Raw genomic sequence first — 23,308 nt, 5'->3', positions numbered from 1 at the left:
GAATCTACGCCCTTTTATATTAACTTCGGCTTTCATCCTCGTGTGCCAGAGTTCCATCCATTGCCAGCCCTAGAGGTTCCAGCAGCAGATCAAGAGCTTCAACGTCTATCTAGAATCTGGAGTTGTGTGCGTAAGTCGTTGGTCAAAACTTCCGCTCGTTATAAATCTTTTGCAGATAGAAAACGTAAAGCTGTACCGAATTACAAGGTGGGAGACCAAATTTGGATTTCTACGCGCAATCTCAGGTTCAAAGTTCCTTCTAAGAAATTTGCTTCCAAGTTTATTGGTCCATTTCCCATTGTAAAGGTACTCAACCCTGTGTCATACAAAGTCAAGTTGCCACCGTCTTTGAGAATTCCTAACGCCTTTCATACATCTTTATTGAAACCTTTGATTCTCAATAAATTCCATACTACCCAGTCCAAATCTCCTAAAGTTCACTCTTTGCAGGATGAGGAATTTGAAGTTAAAGAGATTGTGGACTCACGTTCCCGATATGGACGTTTACAGTTTTTGGTCGACTGGAAGGGTTACGGTCCGGAGGAGAGATCCTGGGTTTTTTCTGAAGATGTTCATGCTCCAAGACTGGTACAGAAATACTTCTCCAAAAATCCTGATAAGGTTCAAAGGTGTTCGGAGACCACCCTTAGAAGAGGGGGTACTGTCACGAACCGGTCTCTCACCTCTGCGGGTTCTGGGGTTCGTCCGTTGCCAGTGCGGTTGCTCGCGGTGCTGTGCGCCCGTGTGGGGACGCGGCGTGATCAGTGGCACAGGTAATGCAGATTCTGGGAACTGAGAGTGCGGGGACCAAATGGCCTAAGGCACTGCGGTGTGTCTGTTGTATAGGAGGTGGCCATGTTGGAGACCAAATAGGTAATACAGAGCACTTGTGAAAACACCTGTGGGCAGGTGTAAGCCAATCCCGTGCTTGTGCTGCCTTTAAGTAGGCTGGGATTATGTTACTCTGGGCCAGTGCTTTGTTGTATCAATGCTGTGCTCTAGCTCTGAGCTCTCTCCGTGCATTCCTGTGTGATTCCCGTGGTCCAGATATCGCCTCCGTTCCCAGAGGTCCGTCTGCAGCCTTCACTGCTAAAGATCCACCGGCTCTCCGCTGTGCTGTCAGTTAATTGCACACCTACTGGAAACAGTTGGATTCCCAGAGTCTTGCATGAGGTTACCTTGTCTGCCTGCCTTCAACCATACAGAGTTTGGAGGATTCCACTACCCTCAGCTGTTCGTTTGTTCTACTCTGCATTTAACCCGTTCATCACCTTGTCATCTGCTACAGTTTTCACAGTGATCTCCGGAACCCGCAAGTAACCCAATTCAGTACTTTTATTTTCTATGTTACCATAACAAGGATAATTCTTCACAGCCTCTCAGTTAACTCTCAAAACTTCATTGCAAATCCTTACAGTTATTTCTTCATGTCTGCATTACCCAGTTAAACACATTCTGCAGTTCAGCATCAAAGCTTGTTTATATTTGGATAATTCAACATTTATTCATCATCTTGTTTTATATACAGTTCCATGAACATTTCTTTTATTTGTCTTTGAGATTTATCCTGCATATTATTTCTGCCATTCCTGCAATACTTCAGTATAATATGATGATTAACAACTTGTCAGTTAACTCTTTACTGAATTGTTATTTTTAATAAATATATGAAACGGAACTTTCTTCGTCCTCCCTGCTTTCTTCATACCCCAGCACCTACACCTGTGGTTGGTCCCGGGTTAACGGATTCACAAAAACACCCGGACCTGACAGTAAAAAGGGGACTCTGCATGCGTACTTTGCAAAAATTAAATGAAGGTGTGCTGAGAGATGACACAAGGGGTTGGTGATAGTCATGTTGGCACGCCCCATTTTCAGTGGCCACACCCATTCTGGTGCGTGGCCACGCCCATTTTTTTGGGCGCGCGCACATACTTCTTTTTGTGTGTGTGTGTTTTTTTTTGGGGGGGGGGATTTGGATGGGGTTTGCCACTCTTTATCTTGCCCTGGGCTCCAAAAAATAAGAATTTACTTACCGATAATTCTATTTCTCGTAGTCCGTAGTGGATGCTGGGAACTCCGTAAGGACCATGGGGAATAGCGGCTCCGCAGGAGACTGGGCACAAAAGTAAAGCTTTAGGACTACCTGGTGTGCACTGGCTCCTCCCCCTATGACCCTCCTCCAAGCCTCAGTTAGGATACTGTGCCCGGACGAGCGTACACAATAAGGAAGGATTTTGAATCCCGGGTAAGACTCATACCAGCCACACCAATCACACCGTACAACCTGTGATCTGAACCCAGTTAACAGCATGATAACAGAGGAGCCTCTGAAAAGATGGCTCACAACAATAATAACCCTATTTTTGTAACAATAACTATGTACAAGTATTGCAGACAATCCGCACTTGGGATGGGCGCCCAGCATCCACTACGGACTACGAGAAATAGAATTATCGGTAAGTAAATTCTTATTTTCTCTGACGTCCTAGTGGATGCTGGGAACTCCGTAAGGACCATGGGGATTATACCAAAGCTCCCAAATGGGCGGGAGAGTGCGGATGACTCTGCAGCAACGAATGAGAGAACTCCAGGTCCTCCTCAGCCAGGGTATCAAATTTGTAGAATTTAGCAAACGTGTTTGCCCCTGACCAAGTAGCTGCTCGGCAAAGTTGTAAAGCCGAGACCCCTCGGGCAGCCGCCCAAGATGAGCCCACCTTCCTTGTGGAATGGGCTTTTACAGATTTTGGCTGTGGCAGGCCTGCCACAGAATGTGCAAGCTGAATTGTACTACAAATCCAACGAGCAATAGTCTGCTTAGAAGCAGGAGCACCCAGCTTGTTGGGTGCATACAGGATAAACAGCGAGTCAGATTTTCTGACTCCAGCCGTCCTGGAAACATATATTTTCAGGGCCCTGACTACGTCCAGCAACTTGGAGTCCTCCAAGTCCCTAGTAGCCGCAGGTACCACAATAGGCTGGTTCAAGTGAAACGCTGAAACCACCTTAGGGAGAAATTGAGGACGAGTCCTCAATTCTGCCCTGTCCGTATGAAAAATTAGGTAAGGGCTTTTATAGGATAAAGCCGCCAATTTTGAGACACGCCTGGCTGAAGCCAGGGCCAACAGCATTACCACTTTCCATGTGAGATATTTTAAGTCCACAGTGGTGAGTGGTTCAAACCAATGTGATTTTAGGAACCCCAAAACTACATTGAGATCCCAAGGTGCCACTGGAGGCACAAAAGGAGGCTGTATATGCAGTACCCCTTTGACAAACGTCTGAACTTCAGGAACTGAAGCCAGTTCTTTCTGGAAGAAAATCGACAGGGCTGAAATTTGAACCTTAATGGACCCTAATTTTAGGCCCATAGACAGTCCTGTTTGCAGGAAATGCAGGAAACGACCCAGTTGAAATTCCTCTGTAGGGGCCTTCCTGGCCTCGCACCACGCAACATATTTACGCCAAATACGGTGATAATGCTGTACGGTTACATCCTTCCTGGCTTTGATCAGGGTAGGGATGACTTCATCCGGAATGCCTTTTTCCTTCAGGATCCGGCGTTCAACCGCCATGCCGTCAAACGCAGCCGCGGTAAGTCTTGGAACAGACAGGGTCCCTGCTGGAGCAGGTCCTTTCTTAGAGGTAGAGGCCACGGGTCCTCTATGAGCATCTCTTGAAGTTCCGGGTACCAAGTCCTTCTTGGCCAATCCGGAGCCACGAGTATAGTCCTTACTCCTCTCCTTCTTATGATTCTCAGTACCTTGGGTATGAGAGGCAGAGGAGGGAACACATACACTGACTGGTACACCCACGGTGTTACCAAAGCGTCCACAGCTATTGCCTGAGGGTCCCTTGACCTGGCGCAATACCTGTCTAGTTTTTTGTTGAGGCGGGACGCCATCATGTCCACCTTTGGTTTTTCCCAACGGTTCACAATCATGTGGAAGACTTCTGGGTGAAGTCCCCACTCTCCCGGGTGGAGGTCGTGTCTGCTGAGGAAGTCTGCTTCCCAGTTGTCCACTCCCGGAATGAACACTGCTGACAGTGCTATCACATGATTTTCCGCCCAGCGAAGAATCCTTGCAACTTCAGTCATTGCCCTCCTGCTTCTTGTGCCGCCCTGTCTGTTTACGTGGGCGACTGCCGTGATGTTGTCTGACTGGATCAGCACCGGCTGACCTTGAAGCAGAGGTCTTGCTAGGCTTAGAGCATTGTAGATGGCCCTTAGCTCCAGGATATTTATGTGAAGTGATGTCTCCAGGCTCGACCACAAGCCCTGGAAATTCCTTCCCTGTGTGACTGCTCCCCAGCCTCTCAGGCTGGCATCCGTGGTCACCAGGACCCAGTCCTGAATGCCGAATCTGCGGCCCTCTAGAAGATGAGCACTCTGCAACCACCACAGGAGAGACACCCTTGTCCTTGGTGACAAGATTATCCGCCGATGCATCTGAAGATGCGACCCGGACCATTTGTCTAGCAGATCCCACTGGAAAGTTCTTGCGTGGAATCTGCCGAATGGGATTGCTTCGTAAGAAGCCACCATCTTTCTCAGGACCCTTGTGCATTGATGCACTGAGACTTGGCCTGGTTTTAGGAGATTTCTGACTAGTTCGGATAACTCCCTGGCTTTCTCCTCCGGGAGAAACACCTTTTTCTGGACTGTGTCCAGGATCATCCCTAGGAATAGAAGTCGTGTCGTCGGGATCAGCTGCGATTTTGGAATATTGAGAATCCAACCGTGCTGGCGCAGCACTATCTGAGATAGTGCTACTCCGACTTCCAACTGTTCCCTGGATCTTGCCCTTATCAGGAGATCGTCCAAGTAAGGGATAACTAAAACTCCCTTCCTTCGAAGGAGTATCATCATTTCGGCCATTACCTTGGTAAAGACCCGGGGTGCAGTGGACAATCCAAACGGCAGCGTCTGAAACTGATAGTGACAGTTCTGTACCACAAACCTGAGGTACCCTTGGTGAGAAGGGTAAATTGGGACATGTAGGTAAGCATCTTTGATGTCCAGAGACACCATATAGTCCCCTTCTTCCAGGTTTGCAATCACTGCTCTGAGTGACTCCATCTTGAATTTGAACCTTTGTATGTAAGTGTTCAAGGATTTCAGATTTAAAATAAGTCTCACCGAGCCGTCCGGCTTCGGTACCACAAACAGCGTGGAATAATACCCCTTTCCCTGTTGTAGGAGGGGTACCTTGATTATCACCTGCTGGGAATACAGCTTGTGAATGGCTTCTGCTGCAGCCTTTTTCCTCTCCCTCTGCCACGGGGCAGGAATGAGGAGTCTTTTGCCCGCTTGCCCTTATGGGGCCTAAAGGACTGCGCCTGATAATACGGCGTCTTCTTATGTTGAGAGGCTACCTGGGGTAAAAATGTGGATTTCCCAGCCGTTGCCGTGGCCACCAGGTCTGTTAGACCTACCCCAAATAACTCCTCCCTTTTATAAGGCAATACTTCCATATGCCTTTTGGAATCAGCATCACCTGACCACTGTCTTGTCCATAACCCTCTTCTGGCAGAAATGGACAGCGCACTTACTCTTGATGCCAGTCGGCAAATATCCCTCTGTGCATCACGCATATATAGAAATGCATCTTTTAAATGCTCTATAGTCAGTAATATACTGTCCCTATCTAGGGTATCAATATTGTCAGTCAGGGAATCCGACCAAGCCACCCCAGCACTGCACATCCAGGCTGAGGCGATTGCTGGTCGCAGTATCACACCCGTGTGAGTGTATATACATTTTTAGGATATTTTCCTGCTTTCTGTCAGCAGGTTCCTTAAGGGCGGCCGTATCCAGGGACGGTAGTGCCACCTGTTTAGACAAGCGTGTGAGCGCTTTATCCACCCTAGGGGGTGTTTCCCAACGTGCCCTATCCTCTGGCGGGAAGGGGTATGATGCTAATAACTTTTTAGGAATTAACAGTTTTTATCGGGGGAAACCCACGCATCATCACACACTTTATTTAATTCCTCAGATGCAGGAAAAACTACCGGCAGTTTTTTCTCACCCAACATAATACCTTTTTTAGTGGTACTGGTATTATCAGAAATATGTAAAACATTTTCCATAGCCTCAATCATGTAACGAGTGGCCCTACTGTAAGTCACATTCGTCTCTTAATCGTCGACACTGGAGTCAGTATCCGTGTCGGCGTCTGTATCTGCCATCTGAGGTAACGGGCGTTTTAGAGCCCCTGATGGCTTTTGAGACACCTGGACAGGCACAGGCTGAGTAGCCGGCTGTCTCATGTCATCAATCTTTGTAAAGAGCTGACACTGTCACGTAATTCCTTCCATAAGCTCAGCCACTCAGGTGTCGACTCCCTAGGGGGTGACATCTCCATTAAAGGCAATTGCTCCGCCTCCACACCATTTTCCTCCTCATACATGTCGACACAATCGTACCGACACACAGCACACACACAGGGAATGCTCTGATAGAGGACAGGACCCCACTAGCCCTTTAGGGAGACAGAGGGAGAGTATGCCAGCACACACCAGAGCGCTATATATATACAGGGATAACCTTATAGAAGTGTTTTTCCCCTTATAGCTGCTGTTTTATTAATACTGCGCCTAATTAGTGCCCCCCTCTCTTTTTTAACCCCTTTCTGTAGTGTAGTAACTGCAGGGGAGAGCCAGGGAGCTTCCCTCCAACGGAGCTGTGAGAGAAAATGGCGCCAGTGTGCTGAGGAGATAGGCTCCGCCCCTTTTTCGCGGACTTTTCTCCCGCATTTTTATGGATTCTGGCAGGGGTTAAAATACATCCATATAGCCCTGGGGGTTATATGTGATGCAGGGACGTGCAGTCAGGGGAGGCAGGGGAGGCAGTGCCTCCACTGTCATTAATGATTACAATAATACAAAGAGATACTTATGACACATTCTGTGTCATAAGTAAATGCTTTATATTATTGTATTCATTGTAAAACAGGTTTAAATTAGTCTAGGCGGCACCGAGAACGGTGCCTCTTGCGGTCAATTATAAAGGACTGGAAGCGGGGGGCGAGCAGGGGGCGGGGCTAAGAGATGGGCAGTAAAAAGCCCATTTAAAAAGCACTGTAAGCGGCACTAGTGTGAGTGCCTCAGTGACAGGGGCGTGCTTGCAGCCCATATCAAAGCACGCCCCTGTCACTGAGCCAGATATGATTGGGCACCAGAATCACAGCTCCCCCCTGGGGTCCAGCCCACCCTCCACCCTTAGAGAGGCTCCTGCACCAGAACACCTGTCTGCTCACCTCTATTTCATTGACGGGTCCCGCTCCCACTGCCGCCGGGATTGCTCCAGGTAAGGGCCAGCGTCAGGGGCGCCGCAGCACAACATAAGCCGTCATCCTCCGCCCCTCCACATGTCTGTGTCCGCGCCGCTGTAGAGAGCCGCTGTACAGACCCGCATGTCCCGCCATCACCCGTGTCCGTGCTGAGCGCTGCTGCGTACTGCAGACCATAGACTGCCCTGCGCTCTATGTTTCAGATAGCAGGACAGCACATGGACCGTACACGGCAGTGCTCAGCACAGAGATGTGTGCACTGTGCCAGGGTATGGGGGGGGGGGGGGAGCGGGCGGGCAGGGGTTGGCAGGCAATCAAACACCATGTGTGCCAGGGGAAAAGGGGAGAGGCTGGGGCATAAAGGGGGGGGGGGGAGGGGGGATTACTAGATATGTGCTGGGGCATAAAAGGGAGGGGGGGTGATTACTAAATATGTGCTGGGGCATAAAAGGGGGGGTGATTACTAAATATGTGCTGGGGCATAAGAGGAGGGGGGGTGATTACTGTGTGTGTGTGTGTGTGTGTGTGTGTTGGGGTATAAGAGGAGGGGGGTAATTACTGTGTGTGTTGGGTTATAAGAGGAGGGGGGTAATTACTGTGTGTGTGCTGGGGTATATGGAGAGGGGGACAATTACTACCATTGTCTTTATCAACCAGCCTGCAGCTGTAATCCCACTTCCAGGCAGACCCTCCACTGCTCTCCTTAACCGGCCCTGGCTGCTGCTGCTTCCCAGATTTCGCTGGCATTGGCGGCGACTTTAGCAGGCATTGGCAGCTGGCATGGGCGGCAGTACAGTAGCGGGCACTGGCAGTGGCCATAGCGGCGGTGGTAGCGGACATGCCTCACCAGCCACTGACCTCACCGCACGCCACTGATGTGATGTATGTTTGCCAGCCAAGGTGTTTTTATTGCTGCTCAGGGCGCCCCCCCCCAGCGCCCTGCACCCTCAGTGACTGCAGTGTGAGGTGTGTATGAGGAGCAATGGCGCACAGCTGCAGTGCTGTGCGCTACCTTGGTGAAGACTGATGTCTTCTGCCGCCGATTTTTCCGGACCTCTTCTTGCTTCTGGCTCTGTAAGGGGGCCGGCGGCGCGGCTCTGGGACCGAGCTCCGAGGCTGGGCCTGTGTTCGGTCCCTCTGGAGCTAATGGTGTCCAGTAGCCTAAGAAGCCCAATCCACTCTGCACGCAGGTGAGTTCGCTTCTTCTCCCCTTAGTCCCTCGATGCAGTGAGCCTGTTGCCAGCAGGTCTCACTGAAAATAAAAAACCTAAAACTAAACTTTTACTAAGAAGCTCAGGAGAGCCCCTAGTGTGCACCCTTCTCGGCCGGGCACAAAAATCTAACTGAGGCTTGGAGGAGGGTCATAGGGGGAGGAGCCAGTGCACACCAGGTAGTCCTAAAGCTTTACTTTTGTGCCCAGTCTCCTGCGGAGCCGCTATTCCCCATGGTCCTTACGGAGTTCCCAGCATCCACTAGGACGTCAGAGAAACTCTAGTTACGCCTCTGAATACAGCCCTATGAGCGTTAAACTTTCTATAAAACACATAGCACAATGTATTACTGCATATGCAAACATATATTACCACATTGATGATGCTTTACTTCTACTCTGCCACACAAGTTTCCTGCTGAAATATCATCAGCTTCAGAACTGAATTAAGAAGAAATCTTTCAGCTGTTGTTGAGCTATTGTGTTAATGACTAAGTGTGTCATTTGACAGTGTACTCATCTAAATGTAAAGCTGTAAGCACTCAGCGGCTCCAGCCAGGTGTTACCTACAGCAGGGTTTCTAAAGTACCAAGTGGCTTACACTATATCACTTCTGCATTTACACAGTTGTTTCTGTCACTCAGTGCTTGATCCAATTCAATGCTGCAGTGAGGTCTGTGAATTGCAGATGTGCAGCGCGCATCCCAAGATGTGGGGGGATAGTTAATAAACATGTTGTTTAAGGGGGTAATTCCGAGTTGATCGCTCACTAGCTATTTTTTGCAGCGCTGCAATAAGATAGTCGCTGCCTATGGGGGTGTGTATTTTCGCTTTACAAGTGTGCGAACGTTTGTGCAGCCGAGCGGTACAAAAAGATTTGTGCAGTTTCTGAGTAGGTCTGAACTTACTCAGTTGCTGCGATCACTGTCAGCCTGTCCGGTACAGGAATTGACATCAGACACCCGCCCTGCAAACGCTTGGACACGCCTGCGTTTTTCCAACCACTCCCTGAAAACGGTCAGTTGACACCCATGAATGCCTTCTTCCTGTCAATCTCCTTGCGGTCGGCTGTGCAATTGGATTCTTTGTTAAATCCATCGCGCAGCACCGATCCGCTTTGTACCCGTATGATTCGCCTGCGCATTGCGGTGCATACGCATGCGCAGTTTTGCAGAGTTTTCACCTGATCGCAGCGCTGCAAAAAATAGCTAGCGTGCGATCAGGTCGGAATGACCCCCTAAAAACAGTGGAGCCACACCAACTGCCAATGAGTCCCGGCCGGTGACGTGTGCCAGTGGTTGGGGTGGCAGTGGATGTGACTCCCCTATATGAATGTTGGACTGCGCTGCAGCTGCCACTGGGCAAGTTATTTATCTGTTTTATTAAACAAACGTATCTCCATCTCCGTAAAACATAAATATCACATTATACAGCTTTTATGAGATCATTATGTTTATTAAATATCCCCCGTGGGCTGGTTACAAACAAACAACACATACCTTTCATTGGGTGGGGGGGGGATTAAATCACTGGCAAAGTGTCGCCAGGCATCACATATAAAACACTTAAGCTGGGTACACACTAGACGCTATGTGCCCGATTCCGACACATCGTTCACGATATCGCCTAGAGTGTATGCACTATGTCGCTGAGCGCGCTTCGTCTGCAACATCCTCGGTCTGACAGGCAACATCGCCAGTAAGCACCATGCTGCCAAATGTAGGGTGACCATACTATCCTTTTAATCTGGGACACATATGATTTACACAGGTTCTGTGGCTGGCTAAAACCAGGTGAAATTCAGGCTAGAGTTTAGCAAGCCACAGAACCTGTGTAAATCATAGGTATCCCAGATTAAAGGGATATTATGGTCACCCTACCGAATGCAGCATGGCCCACACTCTCCCACCCCCTCCGTCGCTGCCAGCACTTGCCGATGCCGCTCCCTTTTCCGGGCCCTGTTGCTGACGATGTAATGCTGGGTACATAGGCCCTCATTCCGAGTTGTTCGCTCGCTAGCTGCTTTTAGCAGCAGTGCAAACGCTAAGCCGCCGCCCTCTGGGAGTGTATCTTAGCTTAGCAGAAGTGCGAACAAAAGGATCGCAGCACTGCTACAAAAAAAGATTGTGCCGTTTCTGAGCAGCTCCAGACCTACTACTAGCTTGCGATCACTTCAGACTGTTTAGCTCCTGTTTTGACGTCATGAACACGCCCTGCGTTCGGCCAGCCACGCCTACGTTTCCCCAGGCACGCCTGCGTTTGTATGTGACACGCCTGCGTTTTTACACACTCCCCGAAAACGGTCAGTTACCTCCCAGAAACACCCACTTCCTGTCAATCACCCTGCGGCCAGCAGTGCGATTGAAAAGCGTTGCTAGACCCTGTGAGAAACTGCATCGGCTGTTGTGAAAGTACGTCGCGCGTGCGCATTGCGCCACATAAGCATAATTGACTTTTTTTGCCTGATCGCTGCGCAGCAACTGAAAACAGCTAGCAAACAACTCGGAATGACCACCATAGTGTTTAACGTATATCCGGCTTCACAGTAGCTCTGACATTGCAAGTGGTGATGTAGACTGATGGTATTCGCCAGCCCAAAATAGCAAATATATCTATATTTATCTGGCTTCTATTTCTCTTGATCTGAATGCACAACATTGCATCAGTACTGCAGCCTGCACAGCGCACACACCAGCAGTTGTGTATGTACTAAGCTTTGCAGCACAACGCAGCAGTAGAGAGGACAGGACAAGACAGGAAATTCCTGCACACACCACAACCTGACTACACTTCGGCGACCAGCCCCAGCCACTGACACCTCCCTCCCCAGATACGTCACGTGGTGCCTTCTCCAACCAATGGACGGCCGGCATCCGGCACAGGTACGAGATTCAAACTGTCCCCGTCTCCTGGAGACGTAGAAGCGCCGGAGCGGGGGCCGGAGCCGGAGCCGGGCAGAGGCAGGGGCAGCATGGAACATCGCATCCTGAGGCCGGGCCAGGGCGCAGGAATGGAGCATCGCATCTTAGGGCCGGGCCCGTACCGAGCGACCAAGCTGGTGAGAGGTGCTGGGGAGCACTGCGGGCATACTCACTCCCTATATATGTACATATACTACTAGCAGCCATCAATACCATGCACACTAATAGCAGTCACGTAACACGGGCACTACTGGCCACAGCACTGGCTACTGCATCACTGGCCAGAGCACTGGGTACTGCATCACTGGGTGCAGCTTCTCTATGCAGACTTTTAGAAGAAGATTTAATTTCTTTTAAAGTCCTTATTTAATTACTGTAAGCCAGAGGGTCGCACACCAGCTTTTGTAGCACTACAAGTCCCAGCATGGCAGACTGAGACTTGTAGTTCAACAAACAACATAATAAAAAGCCGGTGAGACGCGGTTTTCTGCAGGAAGATACAGGTGAGCTGTATAACTGCACGCATAGATTTATAAATGTTGTGGTAGGTGTGTACTGAGTTGTGAGCACCTACACAAAACAAGTGCACTGTGGTAGACTGGTTTTTGTCTGGGTGACCTCTGCACCAGATGTGGCTGCCTGGGGGATGTTGATGCCCGTCAGCGTCACATGAGTTGCTGTATGATGACCCACCATTATTCCACGTGAGCTAGTCCTGTATCTTATAACGCTATTTATAACCCCACCCTAAGCATTCGGCTTCACTGAATGGTGTCACATCCTCTTTGTGGCATAGTGATTGTGGTAACGATGACAGGCCCTGACTCGTTCTAAAGTAATATTATTGTGAACAGGATTTAAAGCTCTGCGGAACCTTTACAGGATTCCCTGATATGACTTGTCATAGCGCTGTTTTTTATCATATTGCTTCTTGGATATTATGTAGTCATATTTTTGCAATAGAATCATTTATTTAGATTCAGTGTGTATTTGTTCCTGAACAGGCACCTTATTGCTTAGAGACAACAACAAAAAATGGCATGGGCGTTATTACTTCCTTTTTTTCTTTATTGTTGCAACTGTAATAGAATCCACTATGTTCTTTCAGAGGTGTCACAGGGCAAATATGTATAGCAACATGTCTTCAGGGGTATGTTACATGGGCGTTCTGGGAGTAGTCTTCATATGGTAAATCTCTATCCAGCTCCTGGTTTATTCTCACAGATAATCTGTCTCGCACCAGTTTTACACTGCTGCAATAATTCAGGTTATTCCCAGGTCACGGCAGTATTAAAGGGTCCCTGGGAATCTAACCCGGGTAGTTAGCAGTTTTGGGACCAGGGAAGCACCCGGGTCACGGAGCAGTGTAACCGGTTAGGTCTAAAACCAGGTTGGAGAAGGGACCTCTGACGTCACCAGGGGGAAGAGCCGCGTCGCCATGGCCGAACAGGGTACCCGAAATGTACCCTCGCGGGCTCGCCACGCTTCGGGCACGGTGGCCCAATCCACTCTGCTTTGCTCACCTCCAGGTTACTAAGGGGAGTAGTTGGTGACGTGTATAGTAGAACTATCCCGCTGGCCTAGCTCCTCCCCCTGACATCAGAGGTCCATTAGCCCACTTGATTCTAGCATCTACCCAGTGTAAACGGTTGACAAGTCTATGGAGAGTCCTCTCACCAGCGCTTGGAGATGACGTCATTGCAAAGTGCTGATGGAGGAGAATCCCTGGCAATAACCTGGGTCCAGCCGGCGGTGTAAACCGGGTTTCAAGCCACTGAGACATGGCTTGAAAACCATGTTCAGTGACCACGGCTAGACCCTGGTTGGCAGTGTAAAAGTGGTAGAAAGTTTTCAGAGTACCTCATAGACCCCACTGTTATGATTGACCTGAAGCACACCATAAAATTACTGGATTGTGGAAAAACTATTCATTTTGAAAAGTCATATTGCACTACCCATTAGGTCAGCAGTGGCCAACCCGTGGCTCTTGAGCCGCATGCGGCTCTTTCTTTATTCAAATGTGGCTCCCAACACTCAAAGTCACGTGGCAACAACAGATCCTTAAATCGGTGCACTCCAGCCAGACACGCAGCAGCACTACAGGAACTGAAAACTGAGGGAGCCAGATACTGGGCTGGAGTGACATATGAGTGTGGGCTGGAATGACACAAGGTGGAGCTGGCTGAAGTGACAAAGGAGGATCCTGACAGGAGAGACACAATGGGGGACCTGACTGGAGTGACACAGGAGGGTGCTGGCTGGAGTGACACAATGGGAAGCTGGCTGGAGTGAAACAGGAGGGTGCTGGCTGGAGTGAAACAGGAGGGTGCTGGCAGGAGTGACACAATGGGAAGCTGGCTGGAGTGACATAGAAGGGTGCTAGCAGGAGTGACACTTGGGGAGCTGGCAGGAGTGACACAGGAGGGTGCTGGCTGGAGTGACACATGGGGGAGCTGGCTGGAGTGACACAACAGGGTGCTGGCTGGAATGACACATGGAGGAGCTGAAGTGTATTATGTGAATATGACTTTTTCACTATATTTTATGTGGATCTGGATTTTTCAATCATTTTATCTGGAAGTGGCTTTTTCAATGTATTTTATACTAGGGGTGTGCCCTAGCAGGCACAAGACCACATCCAATTTTTGTATGCGTGCCTTCGGCTCGATGTCGGCTCTTTCACTTACCTAACAAGATTTTTTGGCTCTTTGTCTCTGACTGGTTGGCCACCCCTGCATTAGGTGGTTATCATTGACCATTTTCTAATAAGATTATTGACCTACATCAGAATGTAATGGGAGATTGGTTGAAATGGTTCTGTCTACGTGACCTTAGTGTTGCTCAGGTGGATATCCAGTGTTGGGCTGTAGCATGCCGTCCCCAGTAATACAGCCTCTAGTACAATAAGGGGGCTTATTGCAAAAAATTATTTTAATACAGCAAATTCAAGTAATACATCTAAATATAAAAATTGTGAGTGGGCCCAACCTAATTTTTGGGCCCTCCAGTGACTCCTCCTGAATGAACAGTCTCAGCTTTCAGATATCTGTGTCCTCTGCTTTTATCCAGAAACGCTTTAGGATCTAAATGTTGACTCTTTATGCCTTTGTCTTGGAAACACACCCAGTATCTAAACCACACTGACCACTGCCTCTGACCTTTAGCTATCTGATAGTCTGTGAGTATACAGTACACCATCCTTCCTGGGAGTTGGGACACTGAATACTTGCACTTCTTACCGTGACACCAGTGAGTCTCCTATCACATGTATCACTCAAGGCATTGATGGTTGCGCACAGAAATACTATTGTATTTATCCAGTCTTCAAAGATGCACTTTGCACATGAAAGAAGCATATATTTATTTATGTTTAGGTTGTTGTTTATAATCCATAACCACATGTGTGTGTTTGTAGAAAATAGGTAATCTTTGCATATTATGCTTTATAAATTGTGGTAGCATGCATAGATTTGCAACATGATACTTACTTAGTGCAGGGGTACCTCCTCCTTATTATGGATATGAATAGAACAAAAGTAAAATGTTCATACTGCTACGGCATGTTTCATCTTGTTTTTCTCTGATGTCTGACACAGTGATGGCACTATAGATGTAAACTGTACTTGGCAAAGATGTATCTAGGCTTTCACTCCTTTTGTTATACCCCTTTCACACCAGAAATGCAGGGACAAAACCCGGGAATTCTGCCACGGGCTCATGCAGGGACATTCCCGGGTTGGCACCTTTCACACCAGCATTTTTTGCCGAGACATCCCGGGTCTGCACCTTTCATACTGAACCTGGGATGGCCCTGCATTTTCTGAAAATGGGCGTCTCAGAAAAACCACAAGACCAGGAAGTGCCCTGAATAGCCAATCAGCATCAGCAGAGGCAACCCGGGAAGGTGGGACATGTCCCTGCACCATTCAACCTGGTCGATTGCAGGGACAGAAATCCTGGGTTTTTGTCCCTGCACCCTTTCACACCAAGAAATATCCCGGGTTCATGTGTTTTAACCCGGGAAATTTATGGCTGTGTGAAAGGGGTATTACTGTGTAGGGGGTACTGTGTACAAGTACGGGGAAGGGGTGTGTGCTGTGTGCGCTGAGAGCCCAGCTGCTGCTTGTTTCTAGCAGGTATGTCAGATACCGAGCAGAGACTGAGCTGCCCAGATAAGGATCAGTATGAGATCCCGGCGGTGAGTGCAGCGTGTCCCCTCACGGGCTTGCTACGCTCTCCATGCTTCGGGCCCGGTGTTGACCTTTGGTCGCCACAGGTTTCTATTCCCCTCCGGGTGGTGGTGTGGACCACCACTCAAGAGGGGTAACCTGCCGGTGGTCAGGACTCCGACCGCCGGTATTTCAGCTGGTGTCGGGATTCCGGTGTCGGTCAATTGACTACCTTCCGCCCAGATAACGTAAAGTTTCTATAGGATCGGTTAATTGTCTGAGGGAGGCGTCCGTGGGTGCTGGGGTAGCCCTTTACTACAGGAATCTCTATACTCTATTACCACTCTCTCTATTGCATTATTTATTTATTTATATGGCGCACACATATTCCGCAACGCTTTATAGAGAACAATTGGACATACACATCAGTCCCTGATCCAGTGGAGCTTACAATCTATATTCCCTACTACATGTACACCCATACACATTCACACTAGGGTTAATTTTATTGGGATCCAATTAACCAGCCAGTATATTTTTGGACTGTGGGAGGAAACCGGAGGAAACCACGCAAGTACGGGAAGAATATACAAACTCCACACAGTTAGGGCCATGGTGGGAATCGAACTCATGACCTCATGTGAGGCAGTAATGCTAACCATTACACTGTTATATATTAACAAACTTATCTATGTTTGTAATGGACTGGGAACAAGGCACCTGCTGTGTTAGCTGATCATTTGGGGGCACAAATTTGAACTAAAAACTGTAGAAAAGTTCTTATGTATCTTTTTAATTGTTCTCCATTCTCCCTTTGTGCTTGCCTGGTTCCTGTTATGTGAGGCTGTTGTACTGAGCTCCAGCTTTTCTAGGTCAGCAAAGTGCTGGTAATACATTTGTTTTGAGTGGTTTTCAAAGTTTGTTGCTGTGGATGGCGGGTTCCAACTTGATTGAAAAGTAATTAATGTAACTGATTTTCTCTATCGTCCTAGTGGATGCTGGGGTTCCTGAAAGGACCATGGGGAATAGCGGCTCCGCAGGAGACAGGGCACAAAAAGTAAAGCTTTTCCAGATCAGGTGGTGTGCACTGGCTCCTCCCCCTATGACCCTCCTCCAGACTCCAGTTAGATTTTTGTGCCCGGCCGAGAAGGGTGCAATCTAGGTGGCTCTCCTAAAGAGCTGCTTAGAAAAAGTTTAGCTAGGTTTTTTATTTTACAGTGATTCCTGCTGGCAACAGGATCACTGCAGCGAGGGACTGAGGGGAGAAGGAGTCAACTCACCTGCGTGCAGGATGGATTGGCTTCTTGGCTACTGGACATCAAGCTCCAGAGGGACGATCACAGGTACAGCCTGGATGGTCACCGGAGCCGCGCCGCCGGCCCCCTTGCAGATGCTGAAGTCAGAAGAGGTCCAGAATCGGCGGCTGAAGACTCCTGCAGTCTTCTAAAGGTAGCGCACAGCACTGCAGCTGTGCGCCATTTTCCTCTCAGCACACTTCACACGGCAGTCACTGAGGGTGCAGGGCGCTGGGAGGGGGGCGCCCTGGGAGGCAAATGTAACCTATATAAAGGCTAAAAATACCTCACATATAGCCCCCAGAGGCTATATGGAGATATTTAACCCCTGCCTGATTTCTCTAAATAGCGGGAGACGAGCCCGCCAGAAAAGGGGCGGGGCCTATCTCCTCAGCACACGGCGCCATTTCCTCTCACAGCTCCGCTGGTCAGGACGGCTCCCAAGTCTCTCCCCTGCACTGCACTACAGAAACAGGGTAAAACAGAGAGGGGGGGCAAATTTATGGCGATATTTTGATATAACAAAGCAGCTATAAGGGAGCACTTATTATAAGGCTTTCCCTGATATATATATATAGCGCTTTTGGTGTGTGCTGGCAAACTCTCCCTCTGTCTCCCCAAAGGGCTAGTGGGTCCTGTCTTCGTTAGGAGCATTCCCTGTGTGTCTGCTGTGTGTCGGTACGTGTGTGTCGACATGTATGAGGACGATATTGGCGTGGAGGCGGAGCAATTGCCAAATATGAGGATGTCACCCCCTAGGGAGTCGACACCAGAATGGATGCCTTTATTTATGGAACTACGGGATAGTGTCAACACGCTAAAGCAGTCGTTTGACGACATGAGACGGCCGGACAATCAATTAGTGCCTGTCCAGGCGACTCAAACACCGTCAGGGGCTGTGAAACGCCCTTTGCCTCAGTCGGTCGACACAGACCCAGACACAGGCGATGACTCCAGTGGTGACGGTGACGAATCAACCGTATTTTCCAGTAGGGCCACACGTTATATGATTTTGGCAATGAAGGAGGCGTTACATTTAGCTGATACTACAGGTACCACTAAACAGGGTATTATGTGGGGTGTGAAAAAACTACCTATAGTTTTTCCTGAATCAGAAGAACTAAATGACGTGTGTAATGAAGCGTGGGTTGCCCCTGATAAAAAGCTGATGATTTCAAAGAAATTACTGGCATTATACCCTTTCCCGCCAGAGGTTAGGGAGCGCTGGGAAACACCTCCTAGGGTGGACAAGGCGCTAACACGCTTATCTAAACAAGTGGCGTTACCCTCTCCTGAGACGGCCGCACTTAAAGATCCATCAGATAGGAGGATGGAAAATATCCAAAAAAGTATATACACACATGCAGGTGTTATACTACGACCAGCTATAGCGACTGCCTGGATGTGCAGTGCTGGGGTAGTTTGGTCAGAGTCCCTGATTGAAAATATTGATACCCTGGACAGGGACAATATTTTACTGTCGTTAGAACAAATAAAGGATGCATTTCTTTATATGCGTGATGCACAGAGGGATATCTGCACACTGGCATCACGGGTAAGTGCTATGTCCATTTCGGCCAGAAGAGCTTTATGGACGCGACAGTGGACAGGCGATGCGGATTCAAAACGGCATATGGAAGTTTTGCAGTATAAAGGGGAGGAGTTATTTGGAGTCGGTCTATCAGATTTGGTGGCCACGGCTACAGCCGGGAAATCCACCTTTCTACCTCAAGTCACTCCCCAACAGAAAAAGGCACCGACCTTTCAACCGCAGCCCTTTCGTTCCTTTAAAAATAAGAGAGCAAAGGGCTATTCATATCTGCCACGAGGCAGAGGTCGAGGGAAGAGACAGCAACAGGCAGCTCCTTCCCAGGATCAGAAGCCCTCCCCGGCTTCTACAAAAGCCTCAGCATGACGCTGGGGCTTCTCAAGCGGACTCGGGGACGGTGGGGGGTCGTCTCAAAAATTACAGCGCGCAGTGGGCTCACTCGCAAGTAGATCCCTGGATCCTGCAGATAATATCTCAGGGGTACAGGTTGGAATTAGAGACAGATCCACCTCGCCGTTTCCTGAAGTCTGCTTTGCCAACGTCCCCCTCCGAAAGGGAGACGGTTTTGGAAGCCATTCACAAGCTGTACTCTCAGCAGGTGATAGTCAAGGTACCTCTTCTGCAACAAGGGAAGGGGTATTATTCCACTCTTTTTGTGGTACCGAAGCCGGATGGCTCGGTAAGGCCTATTCTAAATCTGAAGTCCTTGAACCTGTACATAAAGAAGTTCAAGTTCAAGATGGAGTCACTCAGAGCAGTGATAGCGAACCTGGAAGAGGGGGACTTTATGGTATCCTTGGACATCAAGGATGCGTATCTCCACGTTCCAATTTACCCCTCACACCAGGGGTACCTCAGGTTCGTTGTACAAAACTGTCACTATCAGTTTCAGACGCTGCCGTTCGGATTGTCCACGGCACCTCGGGTCTTTACAAAGGTAATGGCCGAGATGATGATTCTTCTTCGAAGAAAAGGCGTATTAATTATCCCATACTTGGACGATCTCCTAATAAGGGCAAGGTCCAGAGAACAGCTAGAGATGGGATTAGCACTGTCTCAAGAAGTGCTAAAACAGCACGGGTGGATTCTGAATATTCCAAAATCCCAGTTAATGCCGACAACTCGTCTGCTGTTCCTAGGGATGATTCTGGACACGGTTCAGAAAAAGGTTTTTCTCCCGGAGGAAAAAGCCAAGGAGTTATCCGAGCTTGTCAGGAACCTCCTAAAACCAGGAAAGGTGTCTGTACATCAATGCACAAGAGTCCTGGGAAAAATGGTGGCTTCTTACGAAGCAATTCCATTCGGCAGATTCCACGCAAGAATTTTCCAAAGGGATCTGTTGGACAAATGGTCAGGGTCGCATCTTCAGATGCACCTGCGGATAACCCTGTCTCCAAGGACAAGGGTGTCTCTTCTGTGGTGGTTGCAGAGTGCTCATCTATTGGAGGGCCGCAGATTCGGCATACAGGATTGGATCCTGGTGACCACGGACGCCAGCCTGAGAGGCTGGGGAGCAGTCACACAAGGAAGAAACTTCCAGGGAGTATGGACGAGCCTGGAAACGTCTCTTCACATAAACATTCTGGAACTAAGAGCAATCTACAATGCTCTAAGCCAGGCAGAACCTCTGCTTCAGGGAAAACCGGTGTTGATCCAGTCGGACAACATCACGGCAGTCGCCCATGTGAACAGACAGGGCGGCACAAGAAGCAGGAGTGCAATGGCAGAAGCTGCAAGGATTCTTCGCTGGGCAGAGAATCATGTGATAGCACTGTCAGCAGTGTTCATCCCGGGAGTGGACAACTGGGAAGCAGACTTCCTCAGCAGACACGATCTTCACCCGGGAGAGTGGGGACTTCATCCAGAAGTCTTCCACATGCTGGTAACCCGTTGGGAAAGACCAATGGTGGACATGATGGCGTCTCGCCTCAACAAAAAACTGGACAGGTATTGCGCCAGGTCAAGAGATCCGCAGGCAATAGCTGTGGACGCGCTGGTAACGCCTTGGGTGTACCAGTCGGTGTATGTGTTTCCTCCTCTGCCTCTCATACCAAAAGTATTGAGAATTATACGGCAAAGAGGCGTAAGAACGATACTAGTGGTTCCGGATTGGCCAAGAAGGACTTGGTACCCGGAACTTCAAGAGATGATCACGGAAGATCCGTGGCCTCTACCTCTAAGGAGGGACTTGCTTCAGCAGGGTCCCTGTCTGTTTCAAGACTTACCGCGGCTGCGTTTGACGGCATGGCGGTTGAACGCCGGATCCTAAAGGAAAAAGGCATGCCGGAAGAAGTCATTCCTACTTTGATTAAAGCAAGGAAGGAAGTAACCGTGCAACATTATCACCGAATTTGGCGAAAATATGTTGCGTGGTGCGAAGATCGGAGTGCTCCGACGGAGGAATTTCAACTGGGTCGATTCCTACATTTCCTGCAATCAGGATTGTCTATGGGTCTCAAATTGGGATCTATTAAGGTTCAAATTTCGGCCCTGTCGATTTTCTTTCAAAAAGAATTGGCTTCAGTCCCTGAAGTCCAGACCTTTGTTAAGGGAGTGCTGCATATACAGCCTCCTGTGGTGCCTCCAGTGGCACCGTGGGATCTCAATGTGGTTTTGGACTTTCTAAAATCTCATTGGTTTGAACCACTAAAAAAGGTGGATTTGAAATATCTCACATGGAAAGTGACCATGCTTCTAGCCCTGGCTTCGGCCAGGAGAGTGTCAGAACTGGCGGCTTTATCTTACAAAAGCCCATATCTGATTTTCCATTCGGACAGGGCAGAACTGCGGACTCGTCCGCATTTTCTCCCTAAGGTGGTGTCAGCATTTCATCTGAACCAGCCTATTGTAGTGCCTGCGGCTACAAGTGACTTGGAGGACTCCAAGTTACTGGACGTTGTCAGAGCATTAAAAATATATATTGCAAGGACAGCTGGAGTCAGAAAATCTGACTCGTTGTTTATATTGTATGCACCCAACAAGATGGGTGCTCCTGCGTCTAAGCAGACGATTGCTCGTTGGATCTGTAGCACAATCCAACTTGCACATTCTGTGGCAGGCCTGCCACAGCCTAAATCTGTAAAGGCCCACTCCACAAGGAAGGTGGGCTCATCTTGGGCGGCTGCCCGAGGGGTCTCGGCATTACAACTTTGCCGAGCAGCTACGTGGTCAGGGGAGAACACGTTTGTAAAATTTTACAACTTTGATACTCTGGCTAAGGAGGACCTGGAGTTCTCTCATTCGGTGCTGCAGAGTTATCCGCACTCTCCCGCCCGTTTGGGAGCTTTGGTATAATCCCCATGGTCCTTTCAGGAACCCCAGCATCCACTAGGACGATAGAGAAAATAAGATTTTACTTACCGATAAATCTATTTCTCGGAGTCCGTAGTGGATGCTGGGCGCCCATCCCAAGTGCGGATTATCTGCAATAATTGTACATAGTTATTGTTAACAAATTCGGGTTATTGTTGAAGGAAGCCATCTTTCAGAGGCTCCGCTGTTATCATACTGTTAACTGGGTTTAGATCACAAGTTGTACGGTGTGATTGGTGTGGCTGGTATGAGTCTTACCCGGGATTCAAAATCCTCCCTTATTGTGTACGCTCGTCCGGGCACAGTACCTAACTGGAGTCTGGAGGAGGGTCATAGGGGGAGGAGCCAGTGCACACCACCTGATCTGGAAAAGCTTTACTTTTTGTGCCCTGTCTCCTGCGGAGCCGCTATTCCCCATGGTCCTTTCAGGAACCCCAGCATCCACTACGGACTCCGAGAAATAGATTTATCGGTAAGTAAAATCTTATTTATAGTATGCATGACCACAAAACAACCTGTTAATGTTCCTTTGCATTTTACTACTTCGGTAATTTCCAAAGAAAGCGCAGTACTGTATTCACCAGCCAATGTACACAAATGATCACTGAGGTCACTCTGGCAGAAGTCCCAGACTCTTTCTGTTGGAACTGGATATCATATTGACCCACTAATATTTGCTTTCTGCATCAGTGCTGCCTTTCCACTCTGATATCTAACAATGTTCCTAAACGTTTCTGTGTACTAAAATAGGGGACTGTAGTTAGAGTTGGCACTGCCTTGGTATTGTAAGTTAATATGCTTTAAGTTACATATTAGCTATAATGTGCTAATGTCCCTTTATCCAATTTCTCAAGCGTTTTACCTACGGTGAAAGGAAATATGTATTAAGGCTATTTTCATGGTACCTCCTGAACAGGACTTCCCATGGCACGTGCCCAGTATGCTGAGATGGGAAATCCAGAACTACAAAGGCCCCTATGGACAATATATACCTGCTCCCTGTGCACTTGTTCTGGTGGGGCTGTAGCCCCAGGGGGTCACTTTCACAGGCTGCTAGTTAATGGCTTAACAAAAGGCAGAGGCGTTAGTGTACTTGCAGCAGAAACCAGTTCCTGGAGAAACTTTTAGTATTCATGGCTCAACCTCATTTCACGGTGAAAGATTTCATGTTTCCTTTTCTTTCTTAAAAGGAGAAAATGTGAACACTATAAAAAGCAATAGGAAGTGAATCATTATTTACTGTTATTTTTCGGTGTCATGAAAGGGGGAACCTGATTTTTGTCCGTGAATGTGCATCAACCCAGGTTTTTGCTATGTGTAAACAGAAACGACCGGGGTCGAAGTTCCGGGTCCATGACCCTGCTCTCTACTGGGTTTTTTCCCGGGTACAACCCGAGTTGCCTCTAGTGTTAATGCATCCAACCTGGGTTTTCAGACCCAGGTTGAAAGATAAGTGTCTGATTGGCTGTTCGGCTATTGGTATGGAAGGTCGACAGTAACTAGGTCGACAGTGTCTAGGTTGACCACTATTGGTCGACAGGGTCTCTAGGTCGACATGGT

General features: G+C 48.7%; 1 protein-coding gene across 1 annotated transcript in view; it reads left to right on the top strand.

The window, feature by feature from the left end:
- The first annotated feature begins 11,232 nt into the window (after positions 1-11,232).
- The window catches only part of DEPDC1B (DEP domain containing 1B), a 179,981-nt gene continuing 167,905 nt past the window's right edge, over positions 11,233-23,308 (top strand). The window contains exon 1 of the mRNA XM_063962849.1: positions 11,233-11,560. Coding sequence (XP_063818919.1) covers positions 11,474-11,560 — 87 coding nt within the window. The 5' untranslated portion in view covers positions 11,233-11,473. The remainder of the gene's footprint in view (positions 11,561-23,308) is intronic.

The sequence above is a fragment of the Pseudophryne corroboree genome, chromosome 1 (genome assembly GCF_028390025.1).
Source record: "Pseudophryne corroboree isolate aPseCor3 chromosome 1, aPseCor3.hap2, whole genome shotgun sequence".
In the NCBI taxonomy this organism is placed as follows: domain Eukaryota; kingdom Metazoa; phylum Chordata; class Amphibia; order Anura; family Myobatrachidae; genus Pseudophryne; species Pseudophryne corroboree.
This window is presented reverse-complemented; position numbering and strand designations above follow the sequence as displayed.